Source organism: Panicum hallii, chromosome 5 (assembly GCF_002211085.1).
Source record: "Panicum hallii strain FIL2 chromosome 5, PHallii_v3.1, whole genome shotgun sequence".
Lineage (NCBI taxonomy): Eukaryota > Viridiplantae > Streptophyta > Magnoliopsida > Poales > Poaceae > Panicum > Panicum hallii.
This window is the reverse complement of record NC_038046.1, coordinates 11,555,693-11,578,452: the sequence shown is the minus strand read 5'-3', so window position 1 is coordinate 11,578,452 and position 22,760 is coordinate 11,555,693. Positions and strand designations below refer to the sequence as shown.

At 47.8% G+C, this 22,760-nt stretch overlaps 3 protein-coding genes across 7 annotated transcripts; 1 reads left to right on the top strand and 2 right to left on the bottom strand.

Annotated features, from left to right (window-relative positions):
- Positions 1-2,462: 2,462 nt before the first annotated feature.
- On the bottom strand, positions 2,463-7,049 carry LOC112895504 (phosphatidylinositol/phosphatidylcholine transfer protein SFH6-like). Of its 4 annotated transcripts, none has more exons than XM_025963455.1 (14): positions 6,781-7,049; positions 6,003-6,297; positions 5,749-5,845; positions 5,392-5,658; positions 5,225-5,302; positions 4,988-5,089; positions 4,845-4,894; positions 4,671-4,770; positions 4,493-4,591; positions 4,332-4,409; positions 4,036-4,162; positions 3,453-3,814; positions 2,888-2,962; positions 2,463-2,763 (listed from the first exon to the last, which is right to left on the bottom strand). In XM_025963455.1, exons 1-14 carry the CDS (start codon positions 6,812-6,814, stop codon positions 2,743-2,745), a joined length of 1,785 nt encoding a protein of 594 aa, XP_025819240.1. In that variant the 5' UTR covers positions 6,815-7,049; the 3' UTR covers positions 2,463-2,742. The 4 variants fall into 4 exon arrangements, with proteins under 4 accessions (XP_025819240.1, XP_025819239.1, XP_025819241.1 ...); XM_025963454.1 differs by having other exon boundaries at positions 4,332-4,415; positions 6,781-7,048; XM_025963456.1 differs by having other exon boundaries at positions 4,332-4,415; positions 4,671-4,737; positions 6,781-7,048.
- Positions 7,050-7,670: 621 nt separating this feature from the next.
- Positions 7,671-10,623, bottom strand: LOC112895786 (bifunctional nuclease-like). 2 transcript variants are annotated; one of them, XM_025963779.1, is made up of 10 exons: positions 10,466-10,623; positions 9,929-10,261; positions 9,581-9,751; positions 9,445-9,494; positions 9,273-9,329; positions 8,961-9,026; positions 8,813-8,887; positions 8,293-8,408; positions 8,120-8,211; positions 7,671-7,971 (listed from the first exon to the last, which is right to left on the bottom strand). In XM_025963779.1, the coding sequence occupies exons 2-10, from the start codon at positions 10,251-10,253 to the stop codon at positions 7,916-7,918; spliced, it is 1,008 nt and encodes a 335-aa protein (XP_025819564.1). In that variant the 5' UTR covers positions 10,254-10,261; positions 10,466-10,623; the 3' UTR covers positions 7,671-7,915. The 2 variants fall into 2 exon arrangements, with proteins under 2 accessions (XP_025819564.1, XP_025819563.1); XM_025963778.1 differs by having other exon boundaries at positions 7,671-7,966.
- Positions 10,624-15,387: 4,764 nt separating this feature from the next.
- On the top strand, positions 15,388-20,005 carry LOC112894884 (subtilisin-like protease SBT5.3). The gene is made up of 10 exons (XM_025962720.1): positions 15,388-15,575; positions 15,684-15,763; positions 15,892-16,038; positions 17,072-17,177; positions 17,259-17,808; positions 17,914-18,011; positions 18,109-18,354; positions 18,443-18,557; positions 18,653-18,869; positions 18,968-20,005. The coding sequence occupies exons 1-10, from the start codon at positions 15,412-15,414 to the stop codon at positions 19,621-19,623; spliced, it is 2,379 nt and encodes a 792-aa protein (XP_025818505.1). The 5' UTR covers positions 15,388-15,411; the 3' UTR covers positions 19,624-20,005.
- Positions 20,006-22,760: the final 2,755 nt, after the last annotated feature.

The following is a 22,760-nucleotide window of genomic DNA, read 5'->3' as shown; positions in this document are numbered from 1 at the left end:
TGCTTAACAAATAATAAGTCTTGTCATGAGATTATTACTTTATTTCCCTTTGGTTATATTTGGTCTTCCATATTTTTCAGCACACTTTTGCCGACTCGCAAATATTTCGAAGTACGATTCAGAAATCCAGACCTTGTTTTTTTGGTAATTTATGACCTCAGGAAACCTACCGATGTTTCTTTGCATCATGTCGGCTTTGCCACTTGAGAAGCATCTCAGAATATATGTAGCCCCCATTCTTTGCTTTGCTTCAGTTGGACCACCAGCAGAACCTGTCATTACAACCACCGAATTTAGGACGTCACGATGCAAGGTCCATCAAATTGACATACACTATGAGATCTGTGAATGAGACATGCATCGACTCCTATGCCAATACCGGCGTCAGAATCTGAATCTAGAGGGCCGGCATCCATGATCCAGTCTCTTGACAACTCGGCAGCATGTTGAACCTAGCTCCGGTGTATTCCATCAAGCTGGGGTCCTGCCGCCTTGGCATGTCTCTCCACTTCCCTTCAGTGTTTCAGAACGAGCAGTGGCAGTGGCTACAGGAACCTGCACTACGAATGGATGGTACTTAGCACGCTTCCCTTTTCCTTCTGTGTCATTTTGTCGCCATTAACAAGCACCAACAGCCGTAGAAAACCTTTGTGGAGAAGAAGATTCTGTTTGCGCACAAAAAGGGGATATGAAAATTGCAGTAGTTTTGCAGAGTTGGACTGAATATTATGGTTTGATCTGGAGGACCAACAGAAAACGACTATGCAAGGGTTTGTTTCGAAAATTGGAAGTTCATATTAATATTCTAGAGCTTTGCAAGAACAACATGATTCTGAGAGGATTGGTGCGAGCTTTTTTTTCTGAGAAATGCTGCTATTAATTTGTCAGATTTTTATTTTCTTTCAGCTCAAGAAAAAGTTGTTCCAACCAGAAGATTAAATATTCCAGATAGAGAAAAAATTTTTTTCATTTCATCCACTTTTCCACCCTGACAACAAGGATAGATGGCCGAACTTATTTTGTTGGTTTTCATCCAATGCTTAAAAAGGTGAATGATTTTGATCGAAATTCTTTGGTAAAGAGAGAGTACATACCAAAAGTTCCTTTACCCTTCATATGCAAACATGCTGCCAAAAAATGCCAGCAACTACAGTTTTTTAACCTAGAAACAAGTCGGTTCAGCTCGTCTAGTCTCTGCTTCCTATGCTGTTCGTGCGCCACGGCACCTTAGCCGTACGCCTGGCATCGCTTGACAATTTGGCATAGCTGCCTGCTTCGTGCTCCGGTCCACTCTTGCTGCCGGCGCTCCTAGCTTCCCACTGCCTCAAACGGAAGCCCAAACAGCGAGAAGGCCAGGGCGAGCTCGATTTGGAAGCGTCAAATGTGGGAGCAGCATTACCCTACCTGACGCCACCATTGTGATCGGCCGGGCGGTCAAATCCCACGAGACGGAGAGCTGATGGCTGCCGGATCAGGCGGCCAATCGCCGCTCGCCCGCTCGGACGGGGACGGTCGTGTGGCCCGTGCGCTCCCGCTTTGCTTGGCTGACCAACCTGACGGCCGCACGATGGTGTGTCCCTGTCTCATGAGGTCAGAGGCAGATCCCCACAGGGAGCTACGATCGTTTCCGCCGTCGGCTGGCATGCAGAAGCCGTGATGGTCAAAAGTCAGAGAGGTGGTGGACCATCGATCTTTGGGGTCAAAGTGTTGGTTGGTTACATCGTGCCTCTAGGGGAAGCAGAACAAGACGCATCGCACTAATCACAGGGTCTCTTGGGGAAGAGGCGAATTTTCCCAACTCTGAATCTCTGACTTCCATTTCCTCGTGGTTTGGGTTCAGAACTTCCAACTTCAGAATTCAGACCCACTCTGCACCCTGACGTCTCTGTACAGCACAGATGCACAAACCGTTCTCGCGGCCACAGAAGATGAACAAACTCTCCAAAAGTCTACGAGAACCAAACTTGCATCTTTCACCCAAGCCGACTGGTACACAGCTCGTAGTTTGGAGTACGAGGCGTCTCGAACCGAGTCCACTGAATACGGATGCAGAACGATGCTTTGTGCTTGCGTGAAACGCAAGAAGCTTTGCCGGCTTTTTTCCACGAACAGAACCGGTTCCACCAGCTGCTGCTGCTGTACGAGTACGACACCGGGAGCCAGCGTCCGGCTGCAACGCGACTAGCGTAAGTGGAATGCAAAGCCTCTGGACAGAATCGCACGCGCTGTCCTACCAATATTGAGTTGCTTTGCTCTCAAGATTCAGCAGTTCAGCAATGCTTGGACACTTGGTAGTATTCTATTATTGTTCTTCACTGTACCAGTTCAACGTGCATCGGATGGACAAAAAGAAGAAAAGACTATGCACAGAACATAGAAGTTAAGGGTCAAAGGGAGCAAGCTTCACGAGGGGCGCTTCTCCCAGATCCAACTAACAAGAGTTTTTTGCACTTCACTTGTCATAGGTAAAACAACGGCATGTAAAATCCATCCCCATGGCGGTAATAATCTCGGTTGAACATGGAAACAAGATCTCAAACCTTTTTTTCCTTTCCAGCTGAAACAAGGTCTCCACAGAAGTTGCACAGCTACTAATGTCTCCAACCCTATCAATTCCTCTATTCCTAATAATTACAATATTTTACAACGAAAAAAATGACAAATGTTTGTAAGTATTCTGGATCGGCAGCAGCAGCACGCCATCTCGCAAGAGAAGGGGAAAAGTAGCAGGTGCTCTAGGACTTAGAAGCATAACTTCTTTCTCTGCAAATGGATGGATAAAAATTAAACTACGTACATGGTACTTCTGTAGACTGGAAGAGACGCATAAAGCACATGAACCTCTCTCCAAAGGAAAGAACAAACCATAGCAACACCCGTAACTTACACAAAACTTGACTGTCTGTTGCTGGTCAATATAGGCAAGCAGCTCATCCTGCCGAATCAACGCCTCATACAGGGCCTGCATATGAGAGAAACAAGTGTTAATCCAGAAAAAAAAAGATGCATTTTCTATGATTTGTTGGTCTCCATGGATCAATCTAGGATGTCAATTCTGGTGCAACAAGGAAAACAAGATGATTATAAACGGCCAGATTCTTGCATGTATTTACAGGACCGAAAAAAATTACATCACAATAAAAGTTTTTAACTTGCTTGAGAACCACTAACTCCATTCATTTTTAGTAGGTGTATTATGATTTGAAAAGGTCTTTAGAGGTATACGTTGACCTCCAATTTCTCTTACAAGATATCATCAATTTCTACAGAATCAATGTTCTATTAAAAGATATTTAAGATATGAATCTGTTCAAATAACTTCTATACACTAAGCATGCATATAGTTTGAGGAATTGTTGGTCAAAATCTATAAAGTTGACTTGTTAAAATCCTAATACGCCACTAAAAACAAATAGAGGGAGTATTTTTTTCCTTTAAGGAAGCAAGAGTACCTTCTTCATAGAAATTAGCTCAGCTTCTAACGCATCAACACGGTGGACGGCTGCATTTAGCAATTCCTCCTTTTCGAATGGCACTTGAGGTGGCTTTACTTCAAATGTCTGTACCTTCTCCTCCAGTTCATCAAGCCGTCTCAACACAGATGTAAGGGTACCATTTCCAGTATATCCTTGAGGAGGGAACTCGGCACTATAGTGATCACAGGTAATGCCATGATTTGTGAGCCTTTTAGTCATTATGCTCGGGACAGAACGAAGGAATGCCAAAAGGCTCACGATTAAGACTGTCAACCACGCAACAATTTGAGTTTTAAGTCCTCCCAGTGTTGCAGGTGTATTTCTCAAGGAGAAAGAACCTGCGTGAAAAACATGCATCAAAATCAGTCAACATAATTCACAAAGCTAACTTATCAGCATATATCCTACTAATCTTAGGAACAAGTGCAAATTGCCCAATATCATCAAAGTTAGATTGCTCAGTGTGGTAATAATGTTTCCAGTTGGTCTTTACACAGCTGGTCATAAATCACAGTAACATCTCAATAACAGTATTTGAATGACAGGATTACATAAATACCTGAGGTGGAAGCCATTGAGCCGTTTCTTGGATCAGAGCATGTATCCACAACCTTGTCAACAACAGGGATGCTATCCTCTACAATGGGAGGAGCATCAGATGTGGAAGCATGTCCTGGAAATTTTGACTGCAAACAGTGAAACAGCTATTAATCATCATATTGACCAACTAAAAGGATAAGAATAAGGAGAAAGCATTTATCTCATGCAATTGAAAATTACTGAAGTGGTAAAAATTGTAGGCTAGCATACTCATCAAGGATTGTGTGGATGCTCAAAGAGAATAAAGACACTTGCCTCATTCACTGAAGCAGTAGGAGAAGAAACGTCTTCCACCTCAGAACTAGATTCAGCAGAGGCATCGTTACCTTTTCCCTGATCCTAAGGGGAAAATGGCTTAAGGTATGTACAAATTTCAAAAGGGTGTTAAAAGTAACCTCCATGTAAAGCACACTTACAGTTGAGTCTTGAGGCTCAGTAAACCCAACTTCCTTCTGATTGATGCTTGATACAGCAAGAACTCGCCGACCATAATTTGCTTCACCATTGAGGACCCTCTGGAACATGGAAGCCTTTATTTAGCATTATAAATAAAACAGGAGAGCCATCAAAACAATGACATTTCTAGGAACATACCTTGATAATTTCAGGGTCCTTCCAAGGGCCTTTATCTGATTTCGGACAACCACCGTATTCTTCACACCTGCACTTGCCACCAAGAAAATCTGGAAGTTCACTGAAAATATGGAATAAGGAGATATTAGATGAAACCCAAGCGAAAGACCAATTAACAGGAGCTGAGATCCTAACCTGCCATCAATTATTTCAAGTAATTTAGTTTGATACTTGCTTCCAAGGACCTTGATGTGAAAAGATCGGTGAGGAAATCAGTATATAAACCAAAAACTACACATGAATGGTAAGATCAAAGCAATAAGTAGTTCCAACCATACATGTATTTTTGAAGCAGTTTCTGGATCAAGAAATGATTTAATTGTACCCCATAACATTTTAAAGCCTTGGCCAGCATTTATGATGTACAATTGGTGTAAGGTCTGCAAGAGCATTCAGAGTGCATTAGAAAGTTATTTCCCTGTATATCCCCAGACAAATAGCGAATCAATGAGCACATGGGAGAAGGCTTGGCCAGCAAATAGTGAAAACTAGCACTGAAGTTGGGAATATCATACCTCTGGATAGTTGTCATTGTTGATCTTCTGCAATCGCATTATTAGCTCCCTTGCATCTTTTGAGAAGTTCTTTAGGCCCTTGACTTAGAAAAATAAGTTAATTGGTATGCTAACCCCCATAAAATAAAAGTTTGTTGAGGGCAATGTTGGCCATAGAAATCACATACCACTCCTTGCACATCCAAGATAGTAGTGGACGAGTCTATGTGCTTTTTCGCAGCAATAGAGCAAGCTGGAAACCGCATCTGAAGACATCTCTCAAACTCCTTGACATGATATTTTACATATCGGTCAATAGTTGTGATTTGTACTAGTTTGTTTGTATCAACTTTTCCAATCAGTTCTATGTAAACAGGCCTTCCCTCTTTGTCCACACCATGATAAAATTGGGGATAGTACTTCACAACTTCATGTAATTCACTGTAGTCAAATTCCTAAAGGACCAGTTGAGATTTTAGAAGTAAACACAAAGAAAGAGTTACAATACATATAGCTTGTGGTATCTGTTTCAGTATTAGCTTTACCTCTATATTGTCAGCCCCGAATTCCTTCCTCCATTTAAGCATTTCTGACCACATATGCTTTGCTTTCTCGATATTAAATTTCCTTGCTTTCAGGAACCTAGATGCAAAAGGCATACAGAGAAATTTAAAACTGAATAAGGAGGCGATTTTCTGTTCATGATAAATTAACAACTAAAATATGCTTCAGGAAGAGAAAACCCATGGAAGAGAAGAACCCAAAGACTATGAAATGAGCAAATGTGATGTATTAATACCTCAACATCGTGTGATAATCATCGTGACGTTCTGGCAACAGGCCCTCGTCAAGTAGACACCGGCGGAACCTTTCAACAATCTCCAACTCTTGAACATCTCTTATGTCTTCTATGGAGACTACATGGTTGCCACTCTTCGTTCTACTCTTCCTTCTTAAGGAATGCCTAAATTTATGCCCTGCGTTAATCGCTCTCTTCTTGAAAGTGCCCCTTTTGACCTTCCTTTCTCCTTCTGAGTTTTCTTCATCAGAATTGCACTCTCTCTTCTCATCGCTACGTGCATGACCTTCACAGCCTGCATCCAAGTATTATCAATGTTCCCTCTCTATACCAAATGGAAATCAGTAGAGCAGTCGTACTAATCAGTAGGTAAGTTAGCAGATTACCATGCTACACAACGAACAAAAAACTGCGCAGCCATTGGCATGTTGAAAAAAAGCTAAATTGCGGTCATAATTCATATGCACCAGACTAGAAGAGTTCAAATCACAACGTTCACCCCAGGGCATCAATTTAGCAGAAATAATCTCGGCTTCTTGAATCAAAGTATGCGATTCTGAGAGCGCGTGTGTTGCTTTGAGTTCTTTCTCATGTTCTTGACTGACAGTATTGAGCCCAAAAGAAACAATCTCGATACAACAAACGCAGTAACAACTGAACCGAGATGAACCAAACGCCCTTGCCAACCCCCCACGGCACCGAAGAAACAAGAAAGCACAGCGCGTAAAGGAATCGTCAAGAACATGTAGTTGAAGCAAGAAAACATCTTGGCACTCACTCGGCGTCGCGAACCGATCGACGGGCCCCGACATTCCCTTCCTCCCAAGCCCCAGCCCTTCCTCCGATTCCTTCGGGGGGAGAATTCCAACTCCAAAGCCCTCACTGTGGCACTAACCCCTTGCGCCGACGGCTGTCGATCGAGTGGTGCGCGAATGGCGGATCGCTCCGAATCCAATTCTTTTTTTTTCCAAAGAGGGAATTTTTAAGCTCCTTTTTATCGGAGAATTTCGATGCTTTTTCTCGAGGGAGGGGAAAAGAAGCTTCTGCTTTCCCTTCATCGGTGGAAGGAGCGGAGAGGCGGAAAGGGTTGCACGGTTCCCGGGTGGACCGGGTCCATGGGCTCCGAAGTGCGAGGGAGGCGGTTCACGTGACACGTGTCCGGTGATGTGGGCTCTAGGGTCCATCGACCCGGCGCACTCCGGATCTCGCGCGGGTATATGCGGACCACTGGGCTACTAGCGTACGGAGTAGTAGCGTAGAGCGGCAGCCGGCAGGGGACTCGTGACACCGCGCACGTGGTGGACCGGCTCCGTGGGCTGCGATCCGGACTCGAAGGCGCCAGTTCGTGACGGTTCTGATGGATCATTGTCAGCAGAAGAGAGGACGTCCATTGAAGTGTTGGGCCTCATGTAACGCGAGGAGGATTTTGGGCCGCGCTGGGCTGACATTTTTTATTTAGTACGGTTTTGGTTTCCTTGTTGGGCGAAGAGTCCCATTTCCTGCCAGCAATGACATTCACGAGAATACTGGACGATAACTATAATTGAAACTATAGCTTTTCTTGGCTTTCCCTTTTATAAGCCTCACGCCGTAGGTGCACGAAATCGTGAAGTCTCGTCAGAGCAATTTGCTCCATGCTGCACACACAGCACTGTGCCCTGGGATCAATTGTGCGACACTACAAGCATTGCCACTTTGAGTACAGCCACTGCAACTGAGCTAAAGTATCCAGAATTATGCTCCGAGCACATCTATATATACATAAGTTTTCTGTAACTATTTACATGGTGCTTCTTGATCTTTGCCAAAGATTCATGTTTTCCAGCCAAAGGCCTCCTAATATGTACGCCCCCATGAAGGCCTGACAAGCTGAATGTTTGCACTGATGCGGAGAACTCATGAGGCATGCCCTGCTAGACTGCGTTCTTTTTCTTTGACCGCAACATGAAAAGCTGATCTCTGTACTGCGCTGGAAAAAGAAAATAACACCGGGGAGCAGATCAGTCTATTTGAAGGATTAATCAGAACCCACAACCCTTGCACATTGCGGTGGAACTCATCATCCCACGCGACATGCCTGCAATGCGTGACTGTTTATAATTATTTAGTGAGCTCACCAGCATCTTTGTAGCGTTCTTCTACGGCAGCGATGAGCATGTTGCGGACCAAATCAAACTCTTGGGCCTCACCGCAAGGCTGGTCATCAGGCCTGCAAAATGATATGGCTTCAGTCGCAATGCCTGTCTTTGCAGGAACCAATAAAAACAGTTTTTGTGGCCTGCCGCTTTACCTGTCAAGCCTTGTGATTTGGATGTCGTCCGAACCCACATAACTCTCCTCTGCCTTTGGTTGTACAACTTTCAATCCATTGTTGTATGCAATGTGCCTATTAACTTGTATAGGAACCTAAGGTTGAAGATGAAGAAAATTGGGATAAGTATCATAGCATCCAATGAGCAATGGTATAACATTTCCTCTAAAAAACCAATGGTATAAACCTCTGGAATTTATTTGCTCTTATTCTACTCCCAAAAAAAAAGAAAGGAGTCTCTCTGTTCATACAATAATTGTATTGAGATCATATCATACGGCAATAGTAACGTTTAGCATCAAGATCAGAATAAAAAGTTAAGTTTGCTTTGCTGACAAATCAAAGAAATCACGTTGTTGCTTAGATTCTTCAACGGAGTGGTTAACACACGTATGTTGACAAAAAAGGATAAAAGCAACACTTTCAGAATCAGCAGTAGTTATCATTCAAACAAATATTTTCAACATATACTGTGAAAGGAGAGGAAGCGAATGCATACCTTGCACCGGAAAGCAATGTTGATAGCATCTGATGGCTTGAGGTCAAAGCTAATGGTGTCTTCTTCATTCCCAACCTGCATCATATATCCATACTTCAGAACTATATAAGCATTATTTATCTGATAGTCTGCTTTGGAGTACAGCTACCTTAGCAAGGTACAGTCGAGAATAATACGCGTCATGGACCATCTCCGTAATCCGCACCAAACGTACCTGAAAAGGAGAGTGATATCCCAAGTGATCAATGAGATAACAAATTATTAGTACCAAGCAAGCCCAAATCTAGTCTATCAAATGGGACATGTTTGAGAGAAGAGGTGTGTACTGTTATGGTGCATGATTCTAAAATAGTATATATGAAGTAGCAATGCGCATCAAAGTTCATAAAACACCTTTTTTTCAAGAACACAAACATTTAGCTAAAGTTTGAATTCGCATAAGATTTTATCTTAAACGCACCTCATATCCCATTCTTTTCGTCATCTCCATTACCACATTGTAAATAGTTGGTCTTGGCTGGGAAAACATAATGTCGGTCCAGTTCAGATACAGCAAAACCATTTCAAATGGAAGCATGTGGATGCTTATCAACATCTACAGGAATATTTTCGCAAGTTGTTCCAGCTCTTACAATTTGAATGTTCCGAAGCGCAGCCAGCAACATAATGCTTGGTGTTTCCACTGGAGGAAGTAAGCATGGACATTAAGAAAATGAGAAAAGTATCTGCAGCAATGTGACATGTATCCAAGCAAGAACTGATACATACTGACGATAATGGGGAGCAGAAGGTCGCTTCCATCTTCCACCTTCAGCACAATAGCATGGTGCGGCGCGGAGTCCCGCAGTCTTAGCACGCGAGGATTGTTCTGAACACATCTCAAGTTTTTGCCGTCGCGCATTTTTATCTCAAAACCATCTGATACGCTCCTGAGCTCAACTGCAAGGACAGATTAAAGCTCCCATTTAATCACCTGACAACAATAGCCCGGTACAAGTGACATGTAGCAAATGCTGACAAAGAAAAGTAGCTCGGTTCTCTCTCGAAGAACTTCAGAGTGCGCATACTCTGAAATCTCGGTCAGGAAAAGAGTTCGGGAAAAGCATAGACAGTTACCAGCCTCGATGACGCTGGAGTCGACGAACTCCTCTCCGCTGGCGTCGAAGTTGGCGGCCGCGGCGCCGTCGCCGTCGGAGGACGAACCGTAGCTGCAGCGAGCCGGCCAGCCGCCCCAGTCGCTCCTCCCGTGCCGCCGCGGGGACGGGGGGCCGAAGAACCTGCGCGGCAAGCTGTCGCGGTCCGCCTGCAGCCCGCAGGCCCTTCCCCTCAGGCGCACGCGCCGGAGCAGCTGGAGATGGCCGCTGACCCTCGCGTCAGAGGTCAGGGCGCCCGCCGCGGCGGCGGCGTGGCGCGGGAGGACCGCCCCGTTGATGATCTCCATCGCTTGGGCTGCAAATTTCCACGGCGAAAACGTCAGAAAACAGCGTGAAAAGCATCACAAACACCGGAATCGAGCGCTTCGCTGCGGATCGATGTGATCAGCGACGCAAGGTAGCAATCCACACTCAGATGGAGCAGTGAGGATGCCCACAACGGAGAACACACGAGCAGTGAAGAAAAATGCTCCGGGAAATGGCGGAGAAGCCAGCTTACCACCGATTTCCGGCGAGAGGACGGGGGCTGATCCGATTCGACAGGGGCAAGGATATTGGGTGGAATTTTTCGGCCGCAGAATTTTTTGGGCCAAATGTTAGTAAAACCCTTATCGCTAAACCCGACCCAGAGGGTTTTATGGCCGAAGCCGTTGGACGAGGCAAAGTTCCAGTAGTGCCCCTGGATATTTGTGGAAACGAGGGTCGCATTCTAGGCAGTCTTCGTCATGATCCGGAATAGCTCGCGAGGGTATTTCTGGGAAGTGCTGACGGATCAGCCATCTCGGAGTTTGACTGTGTGGGGGAGCCACGTCAGGAGATATTTTCCATGGACAGAAAGCGTACGAGTGACAAGGAAAAGGCGACAGGCATAGGATATTTCTTTAGCTGGAAGATACTTCTGCATATTCGTTTCCTCCCCTCTGAACCCGTCACATCAAAAAGAATCTTACTATTTAAAAGTATTAAATAAAATCTGTTTATAAAATTTTTTGCACAGAAGGATGCTAATTCGGGAGACAAATTTAATGAGCCTAATTAATCCATAATTTGCCACAGTTATGCTACAGTAATCATCCGCTAATCATGGACTAATATACCTCATTAGATTCATCTTGCGAATTAGCCCTGAGATTCTGCAATTAGTTTTGTAATTAGACTTTATTTAATACTTCTAAATGACAAGATTTTTTTTGATGTGACACCTCTAAACTTTAGACCCTAGAAAAGGAACGCACCTTTTATCTATCAGGTTATCCACGGGAGATTTCTAGATCGCGAGCGCGCGCCAGGAGGCTTGCAAGCGAGTGATCTCCGACCATGCAGAACACTAATTTTTTTGAAAAATTTTATTTTCCGTAATTTTCTACTTTTAGAAAGTTATAAAGTTGTGTATATAAATTTTGTATATAAATTTTATGTCCAAATTTTTTTAGAATATCTTTTCAGTAAAATTGTTGTTAGAGAAGTTTTGAACAAATTTTTAGTATAACTTATCCTTATAATTTTTAGATAACTTTTTAGTGACAATCTTTCATCACAAGTTCGCATGAGACCAGTGCCAACAAAATTTACAGGTAAAATTATAATGAAAATTTCTCCATATAATTTTTCTAACCTAACTTTTATAAATAACTTATACAAATAATCAACATCATTATAAATCTATTCGCACAATTTATTCTGCACAACTTTGCGCATAAATCTTTCCAGAAAAACTTTTCAAACACATAAATTTATTAGCCATATAGCTAATAATTGTAGCTATGTAGCAAATAACACGCTATAGCGTTTGGAGACACCGCCCCGTGCATAAAGTCTCCTTTCTCCGCTAATGCAACTACAAGCGCTTTTGCGTCAATTAGTGCCGCTAATTGCCATAGCGGCGATACGATTTTAGCGTCGCTATTCCATTCTGGTTGCTCAAGCAACGGGAGGAGCAAGAAGCTTGGTGTCGCTCGTTTTGGAAGAAGAGGAAAGTAGCCGCGGCTTGTTGCATTGAGGCAGCCAGGTGAGCACGAGGGCTTGTGGTGGCCGGGACGGTTCTCCTACACTGCCGGAGCTGCCTAGATCGAGCCCAGGTCGATGAGTGCAGCGTAGGGTCGGTGCGCCATGCTCAGGGCGACGTAGCAAGCTACAGGAGGTGGGTGAGCTGCAGCCTCCGCGGGCCCATCATGGCGTGAGGGCTACTGCCGGTGCTCCCGTCGTCAAGTTCGAAGCCCCCCGAGCTCGGGCAGACAGCGACTCGCCGGTGGTGCGTTTGGCGCAAGGGTGAGCATAGGCGGCGGCATGGTGGGGTCTGGGTTGGAGGAGAAATTTTGACATTTGACACTGAATTCGCGTGTCTTTATATTTAATTCGTAAAACTTTCGAAATATAATCCACTACCTGCGAATTGTTTCGATTCAGAGGTTTTCTTCTCCTTTTCTTGAGTTCAAGATTTTCTTTTCCATTTTCATTTTACAGTGCACATGAACGGACCGTTTTGCCCCTCACCTTATCTCTCGCGGCCTCTCTCGCTCGTCCATGTCTCGCAAGCTCTCTTCCCATTCTTCTCGCCGGTCTCTGCTGCCCTTTGCTCCCGCCGCCGTCCCCCGCTCCCACGGCCTCCACTGCCTATAATTTCTTCATATAGGTCCATAATAAATGTTGTCGCTCAATTCTCTCTCCTTCCTTTGTAAACCACTCGAACGTGAAACAAGCCAGCGGCTCCTCCTTTCTTCTCAGCTTTCGTTTCCAATCGGGAAAGCAAGAAGCTCCATCGATCTCTCCCTTCCAAATCCAAACAGCAGCAGCAAGTAACACATCTCCTTCCTCCCCCCTTCACCAACTTACTTCTTCCTCTACTCTCTTTCCTCACCGAACCAACAGCTTTCTCTTAGCTTCTCTGCCCAAATTAATCCACATACTTGCTAACTTTTCCCTAATCAAACTAAGAGCGGACTGTCGCGTCGAGCTTGAGTCGGACCCCATGCTTTGGTAAGTCAAAGTGCCATAATCCCTTTCACCGGCGAGAAATAAAAAGAAAAATAAGACAGTGTTTTACGCTGGATCGAAATCCTCCCCGAGCTCTCACCGGAGCAAATCCTTCCTAACCAAATCAATATCTTCTGGACTAAATTAGGCTCCTTCCCTACTGAATTGAGCTCCTCCCCGCTGGATCGAACTCATCTAGGTGTGAGCAGCGGCGTGGAGGACTCACTGCGGGCAGCATCATCCAGCCTCGTCGCGGACGTCGTCGCCCAGCCTTACTGCGGGCGGCTTCCGGCGCGAGCAGTTCAGCCGGCAGGATGGTGTCCCAGGCCGGCTGCGAGCGGCGTGCCGCGGTGGCGAAGGCTAGTAGGCCACGCGCAAGCGACGCCATGACGGGACAGACGCAGGTGGCACGCGCGCGAGGCGTGGGAGCAGGGGACGGCGGCGGAAGTGGAGGGGCAGCGCAGGCCGACGATTGAGAAGAACGGGAAGAGAGCGAGAGAGACATGGACGAGCGCGAGGGGCCGAAGAGATAAGATGAGGGGTAAAATAAAAACGAAAAAGAAAATTTTGAAATAAAGCAAAGGGGAAGAAATCTCTTAAATCGAAATAATTCGCAGGTAGAGAGTTATATTTCGAAAGACTTACGAATTGAATGTCAAAAGCAGTGAGGCGTACGGATTGAATGTTAAATATCGAAATTTCTCGGGATGGAGGCAGCGGATGGCCGAGCTCGAGCGGGCTGAGATAAGGATAGGTGGTGGATCTCACATTCCGTTTGCTTATCGGTCGTCCGGTCACGCATCGGTTGCAGTAGCGTACACACAATTTAGTCTATCTATTTCTTTTTGCGTCTGCAAGTTACTAGTTTTATCTTTTTTCTTAATCGGCTAAATAGCATTACGCCGCTATAGCAATTGCTACAGCTGTCTTAGCTGCTGGTGCAGGCTGCCGTTAAATCACATAGCCAGCTATTTGCTATATTTACCCAAATGTAAATAAGAAGATACGGGTAAATGAAAGGAAAGGAAAAGAAATGGAAGAAAATATTTCATGTGCTAATTATTTACCTATGCTAATGGTTGTAGCTACCACGTGTTGAGAAGTAAAAGCAAAATAGAAAATGAAGGGAAAGAAAAGGGAAATGAACCTATATTACGTGGAAGGAAATTATTAAGGTGGATCTTAAGGTGAGTGTCAGGTACATCGCGCGCCAGCACTAGCTCTGGCGAGCGATGGTTGTATTGGATTTGCGTTCTGGATGCCCCCCGTTGAGCCGGTGAAGAAATTCGCGAAGAGCTGCAGCTTCAAACGACAGTTCTGCACAGATTAGTTGATAAAGCAACTGCGAAGCTGAAGCCTTTGAAGAATTTCAGTGGGTTCTTGCATGTTTGCACTAGCACATAAGGAACACAGCGTGTAAGCTCAAATCTGCCTGCACAGCTACCAAACGTGCTGTAAATAAAATCAGTCATCACAGGTTAAATTTGGTTACGCCAAGAAGAGATCTATGGTAAGTCCGTCAAAAGTGTACGTTGAACCTTGGCTGATCACAAGTTCAGAATGTTGGGCTTCATTCATGTATATATGTTACGGTCTCGTTTAACTTGATGCATACCATTACGCGGACACAAGTGACATGGAAGAATCGATCAGTAATTAAAAAAAATGAAAAAAAAATCATCAGCTATCTGGGAGAGATCAACCAGAATGCATGCATAAAGATTGATTAGTAATGCTAGTACGTATATCCTAGATAGCTGTTTATTTATCCAATCTGTATGTTGGTCACTCGACTCGAATTATGCCGGAAAAATGTAACATGGGACATCCACGTTCATCTCTGATTTGAATAGATCCGAACCCGAGAGTAACGAATTTTTGTAGTTATATATACAGGCTAGGCTGACAGCTGGACACGTCCAAGCTAAGCCGTTTCTCTTTTCTACTACCAAATTATCTTAGATTCCTAGTGCATTTGCCTTTTTTTTTCCTTACTGATGACCAGTATTTTCACATTTCACTCCAACCAGCTGCTATCCATCAGAAACTTAACCAGGAACCTAGACCAGCTCATAGACTGAGAGAGAGTTTCTTCGTCTTCCATGATAAACTTTTTACGCCTGCGCACGGATCCTGGGGAGACTGAACGCGCGATACGCGCGCATGTGGAGAGCTCACCGCTTTGCAAGGTGAAGCTCCTTCGATGCCAGGCTACCAGTACCTGCCGATAACATGGGGTCGTGCCCGCACGCATATAGAACACCTGGCGGGACATTTGACCTCGGGGCCTATAAATTTGCCGTGCCAGCAGGCCCGAGCCGCGCAACCACAGGTAGGTGTGTCGAAGATGGGGAGGAGAGGGGCCGGCCGCGTCTTCCTCCTCGCGCTGGTGCTGGTGCTCGCCCTGCAGACCCCAGCGTCGGCCGACAAGAAGGCAACGACACTTCCCCCATTTTGCCTCAATTGTCAGTCATGTTCTTGTTATGTGCGCAGTATCAAGCAGTCGTTGAAGCGATCTCTGACTTGCATTGGTGTTTTTTTTTTGTGTGTGCGCGCGCGCGCCGGCAGCCCTGTGTGATCTTCTTCCAGGACTTCCCGGCCAACCCTTCCGCTCGGCTCGCAACAATCACCAACGAGTAAGATCAAATCCTCAGTACTCCACTCCACTACACTGGGCTGGCATCCATTCCGCAGCGAAACCATCGCGCGCGCGTGCTTACTGTTTTCCTCGCGGCTGAATGCAGCTTCAGGATCCTGTACGAGTTCAGGGCCATCCGCGGCCTCGCGCTGCAGATCGACGGGGGCGTCCTGACGCTCCTCGAAAGTACGTACACAGATCAGTCTTCTGCCTAATTCCGCGACTGGTTGTTTGATCGAGGAGCGGCTGAAGGCGACGAACTAACGGATGCATCGGCTGATGATGCTTTGCCATCGTTGCCTTGCTTGGTCCAGGGCTCCCCGGAGTGCTGAAGGTGATCCCAGGCAGCCTGCTGCGACTCCGAACCACGCACTCGTGGGAGTTCCTCGGCCTCGCGGGAAGCGGCCGGGAAACCGCTGCCAAGTTGGGTGAGGGCACAATCATCGGCAACATCGACACAGGTAAGTTTACAGCATCACCCTTCTTCCCAAGAGGCCTCTAAGGGTGTCAGCATCAGTAGACATCATAAGCGTGACAACTGACAGAACCCTACCTTTCAGCGAAATACAAATTCGTATCATTAGTATCTAACTTCTATATAGGCCCTGTTTGTTTCCTTGCTAGATTATATAATCTAGCTTGTAATCTGAAATAAGCATCTTCTCCATAGCTTATAGGATTATCATTAGGACATGGATTATATAATCTAGATTATTATCTAAGATGTTTGTTAACCATTGAGGATTATTTAAGCTAGATTATATAATCTATGGGTAAACAAACAGGGCCATAGACTGATAATCAGATTATTACTAGATTCATTACGAAATATTTTTTCATAGATGTCAGCAATCAAAGTTTAAAAACTTGACTTAGAATAAACCAACATAAATTTATACTTATGATCGGAGAAACTAGTAAAGCAGATATACATGCTTTGCAGTTGCAGCACTTCGGTGAGATGCATGGTTCGGGAGGGGGTTGAGGGTTCAGAGATAAGACTGTAAATCAAGAACTGTCCTGATAAAGATTATATGTGATATAAAAATGAAGCCAGGTGTTGACTTTGATCTGGACATTATTAAGAGTGTGTTCGTTAATCAAAAAGAATCTTATCATTTAGAAGTATTAAATAAAATCTAATTACAAAACTTTTTGCACAGATGGGTGCTAATTCGCGAGACAAATTACTTTTGTAATTAGACTTTATTTAATACTTCTAAATGATAAGATTCTCTTTGATGTGACGGGTCTAAACTTTAGACCCTAGAAAACGAACACACCCCCTAAGTGACGAACGCTTGCTTGATTGGGCCTTGAGATGCACGACACATTTCTTTAACAATTAACTCCTCCCTTCAAGATAGATGATCCGAACCAGAATTAAGAATCCCAGCAGTCAGGTCCAGCCTTACAAACGGTAGCTACTCTACGACTTGCCGATGCTCATCCTGATATTCGCCTGCTGCACCCATGTACCAACCAACTACGAAGGCGTGTGGCCGGAATCCCAGAGCTTCCAAGATGATGGCTTAGGCGTCCCCAAGGGTTGGCGCGGCGTCTGCGACAATGGCTCCGACCCGACCTTCCAGTGCAACAAGTAACGACGATGACCGGCACCCCTGTGGGCAACATCCACCGCACATGCAGAAGCTGACGGCTCATGTTGTGTACACCGCAGCAAGCTGGTCGGCGCGAGGTTCTTCAGCGCGGGTCTCCAGGCGGAGCTCTGGCTGGCCGACGACCGGGGCAGCCTCCCGAGCAAGGAGGACCTGTCCTCGCCGCGGGACTACGTGGGGCACGGCGCGCACACGCTGTCCACCGCGGGCGGCTCCCTCGTCCGGGGCGCCGCCGCCTTCGGCCACGGGACGGGCGTGGCCGCGGGGGGCGCGCCGCGGGCGCGCGTGGCCGCGTACAAGGCGTGCTACGCGGCCGGCTGCTCCGACGTCGACGTCCTCGCGGCCGTCCTCGCGGCGGTGGCGGACGGCGTGCACGTGCTCTCCCTCTCCCTCGGCCCCGAGGAGGCCTCCGACTACCTCTCGGACCCCATCGCCATCGGCACCTTCTTCGCGGCCCAGAGCGGGGTCGCCGTCGTCTGCTCCGCCGGCAACTCGGGCCCGCGGCCGGGCACGGTCACCAACGCGGCCCCGTGGATGTTCACAGTCGGCGCGAGCACCATGGACAGGGACTTCCCGGCGTACGTCACCTTCGGCGGCGGCCTCACCATCGAGGTAATTTGCTCGATTACTACTAAACCATGAATCGGCAGACTGCCCCGACTGCAAAAGTCGTAGATTTTCATGCCGCTCTGGATGCAAATTGTTGCAATTTTGCAGGGGCAAAGTCTCGGGGCCAGTACTCTGCCCCTGGGTCAGGCGTATCCGATAGTTAGCGGGGAGAACGCCAATGCCGCATACCAGCCTGCCAACAACTCGTAACTACTGGATCCACAATACTATGCAATATCCTGGAGGATCAGCGTGCCATCTCTGAGCGTGCTGATCGATGAGGCTCCTCGTGCCTGCCTGCAGGTCCTTATGCTTGGCTGACTCCCTGGACCCTGCCAAGGTGACCGGCAAGATCGTCGTCTGCGTCAGAGGGGAGAACGGCAGAGTCGAGAAGGGGCACGTGGTCAAGGAGGCGGGCGGCATCGGCATGGTCCTCTGCAACGACGCCGGCTCCGGGGATTCCGTCGTCGCCGACCCGCACCTCGTCGCGGCGGCTCACTGCTCCTACTCGCAGTGCGTCCACCTCTTCAACTACCTGCACTCTACAGAGTAAGCAAAACTGTTACCCCCGATCGGTAACGCTCTTCCCTGGTTAGAAATTGGGCTGGCTGATCAGCATTTCAACCTCAATTTTTAGAAATCCGTCGGGCTACATCAATGCGACGGACGCGAGTTTTGGCGTCACGCCTGCGCCGGCGATGGCAGACTTCTCGTCCCGAGGGCCGAACGCCGTGACTCCTCAGATCCTCAAGGTTGGCGCTCATCGTTCAGCTCCCAAGGTTCGCTCCCATCCATTTGCTCGAGCGAGTAGCGTTACTGACCCGCCCGGCCGGTGGCATGCATGCAGCCCGACATCACCGCGCCAGGCGTCGGCGTGATCGCCGCGTACAGCGGCGCGGTGTCGCCGACGGAGCTGCCGTTCGATGACCGGCGGGGCGTCCGCTACAACGTAATGTCCGGCACCTCCATGTCGTGCCCCCACGTCACCGGCATCGCCGGCCTGCTCAGGACCAAGTACCCCACCTGGAGCCCCGCCATGATCAAGTCGGCGATCATGACCACCGGTGAGCCGGAGCATCAAAGCTACCAGCTATCCTCTTGCGCTGGACCTGCGACACGTGCTTAATTCGATTGTCTGACATGTTCGTATGTTGCGCTGCAGCGACCACCGTAGACAAGGACGGCAACCCGATCCAGGACGAGACCGGCGCGGAAGCCACGCCGTTCAGCTACGGCTCAGGCCACGTGAACCCGGTCAATGCCCTGGACCCCGGCCTGGTGTACGACACCACCCTGGCCGACTACACAAACTTCCTCTGCTCGCTGAAGCTCACCCAGAACCCGGTCCAGGACCTCCAGGGCAACCTTCCGGTCGGCCTCCCCGTCAACTACTCGGTCCCGGTCAACCTCCTGCTCCCACTGTTCAACGCCGCCGGCGAGCCGTGCGCGTGCAGCCAGGGCCCGTACGGCCGCCCGGAGGACATGAACTACCCGTCCATCGCCGTGACCTGCCTGTCCGGCAGCACGACGGTGAGGCGCCGGCTGAGGAACGTCGGCGCGCCCGGCGAGTACAGGGTCACGGTGACCGAGCCGGCGGGGGTCAAGGTGACGGTGGCGCCGGACGTGCTCGGCTTCGGGATCGGCGAGGAGAAGGAGTTCACGGTGAAGCTGGACGTCGTCGACGCCGAGGCGGCCAGCAACTACGCGTTTGGCAGTATCGTGTGGTCGGACGCGAACAGGTTGGACGCGTACGGCTCGGGCGTCGGCAAGGCGCATCGCGTACGGAGCCCCATCGTGGTTAAGACAAAGTGCGGATAGCAGAGTAGCAGAGCACGGGAGGCAATATGGGTTGTCGCAAGGAGTGTTCAAGCTACCGGTTTAACGGGGGTGGGGGGCAAAAATCTGAGGGGATCGAAATTTGGCTAAAATTTGACTGAAATTTGAAAGTCAAACCGAATTCGGGCTCAAAGATTACCAGTACTGGTATGACCATTTACCGGTCACGTAAGACCGATTTTTACCTAAAGTCGCTGATTTTCGGCCAAATTTCCGAACACTGGTTGCAAGTAGTTAAGTGCTGATTTTTTTCCTTTATATAATTAATAAGTTATAATCTCTTGAGTGTCCATTCTATTGTGTACTCTAAAAATCAGAGAGATAAAGTCTAGCAGCATACACCGCTCCATTATAGGCGTATAGCTTGCAGGGTAATACTTCCATGATATCTTACACCTTAAAGAATTCTCTATATGCAAGTCCTGGATGGTAAACTAGCTCAAGGATCTAGCATGGAATCGATTGCGGCTGAAAGAACGATGTAAACACACGAATTATGGTGTTGCGAAATATTAGAATTAGTTATCAATTACTTTAATTAATTAGTTAATGATGCGGATTAGCGGTTGCTAGTTGAAAGGGCCTTCCCTTCGAACAGATCAATTACTCATTTGATCTTACTTTTCCCTAGTTTGATTATTTGGAATTCCCGGCCTCCCCTTTGGATTTCCTCGCTAGATTCACCTACGAGTAAGATCAAATGCAGTAAGCAAGAGCTTATCTTTTTGCGGAGAATGACATGCAGTTAGTGACTCTAGCAGTACTGCTTTCGTTCCACGATGACTAGCAGGTCCACAACCACAATACTGTACGACTTGAACGCCATGGGAGGGATCGCGGTTCAGATCGACGACGGCTTCGAAACATCCCTCCAGCGTGAGTGCCTGTAGGTTCTAGCATATGCGTACTCTCACCTGAACTGATTCCTGTATTTCATCGCGCTGAACTGCTGATGCATTTCCACTCTTCGGTTCAGAGCACCCCGCGGTGCTGTCCGTGATCCCGGACACCCTGCACAGGCCCCAGACGACCAGCCCGGGTGTCTGCCGGATTGGGCGAAGACACCATCATCGGGAACGTTGACTCAGGTAACAACGGTCTCAGCGAGAGCTATGCTCTGAATTTTATTGAACAGTGAGTAGTGACTCCGCGTGGCGCGGCGCCCGCGAAAATCGCACCGACACGACCTTCAAGTTCGCACTTGCCTTCAATACATCTTAGCTTTCAAAAATTACTGTGGCATTTTACTGTGCAAGTCAAAATTTTTGGGCGCAGCAAGCTGATCGGCGCTAGGGTCTTCAGCGCGGGCATCCTGGCGTCGGGCGGGGCCCGGCCGCCGAGCTAGGCGGACCTGTCCTCGCCGCGGGACTTCGACGGGCACGGCTCGCACACGCTGTCCACCGCGGGGGGCGCGTTCGCCCCGGGCGCCGGCGTCCTCGGGCGCGGGGAGGGCACGGCCGCGTACAAGGCGAGCTACGAGGCCGGGTGCTCGGGCGTGGACATCCTCGCCGCCATGCTCGCGGCGGTGTCCGACGGCGTCCACGTGCTCACCCTCTCCATCGGCTCGTCGGCGGCCTCCGGCTACCTCGCGAACCCGATCGCGATCGGCGCGTTCCACGCGGCCCGGAGCGGGGTCGCCGTCGTCTGCTCCGCCGGCAACTCGGGCCGGGCCCCAGCACGGTGTCCAACGTGGCGCCGTGGATCTTCACGGTCGGCGCGAGCACCATGGACAGGGACTTCCCGGCTTACGTCACCTTCGGTGGCTCCACCATCCAGTTTTGCATCCCAGCTTGGTCTTCCATCTCCTTGCGAACAGTTTGCTAATGGCGCCGTTACATACGCGATCTGCAGGGACAAAGTCTTTCAAACAGCACCCTGCCCGTCGAGCAGGCGCATCCAATAATCAGCGGGGAGGACGCCAATGCCGCGAACCAATCAACCGCCAGCTCGTAACAGTCGAATTAATTCGCAGCTCTGGAAAAAAAAATGCCATCTGATGAACGTCTCTGAGACTCTGATCCAGGGGCAGGCCCACCTCAAATCAACGGTACTTAGTTGAATACCCATTATTTTGGAAAAAATTCATTTTACTTCCCTCAACAATTCATTTTGTCCACTTAACCCCCTAAATAAAATTTAGACTCAATCTACTACCCCAAACTATTTTAATTGGTCCAATCTACCCCCTAATAAGATTTCTCTTTTTTATTTCTCTACTTACAGGTGGAATTTGAACTTTAAAATTTGCAACGTAACTTATAATATGATGCCATATGCTAGAAAAATAAATTATGATTTTTTTCATAAATATTTTTCATGAAAAATTATATTTTTGTGATAAATTTCGTGTTAAATATTTTCAAATTATGAAAATAACCATAAAAAATTTTAAATATATTTTTTTAATATATGAAATCATGTTCTCTATCCACTCAAAAAATTTGAACTTAACATTCAATTCGTACGGGGAGAAATAAATAAGAGAAATATCATTAGAGGATATATTGGACTAATTGGAATTGTTGGGGGAGTAAATTGAGCCTAAATTTTGCTCAGAGGGTTAAGCGGATAAAGTAAATTATTGAAGGGAGTAAAATAGACTTTTCCCATTAATTTTTTAAAAAATTTATATATGCAGTATTTCTCAAGTATATGAAGAAAAAAAGAAAAACGAACAAGAAATAACAGGTTCGAAAATAATCTTTCTCTCCCCACCGAACGGCCCACGGTCCCCTCCCCTCCCTTCGCGGCCCACCCCACTCGCAAGCCGCTGCCCCAGGCCATGCCCATCACATCGCACACACGTCTCCCCGCGGGCGCGTGCGGCAGCGGCTGCGGCAGGCGGAGCGGCAGCGGTAGCCGAGCGGCGAGCCTCGAGCCCCCTAGCCGCGCAGCGCATGCGCGCGCTGGCTAGGCCAGCAGGGGCATAGCGCCTCCGCGGGGCTGGCGTTAGCCGGGCGGCGAGCGCGCGCTAGGCCCGCGGGAGCTCCGTAGCTCCGCGGTGGTCGGCGGCAGCCTAGCGGCGAGCTGCGAGCGAGCCAGCACGTCCCAGCTAAGGTATTAATTTGTTGCTTCCGATTTGAATAATCCTGTTCGTTTGCATATGCATTGTCCAGTAC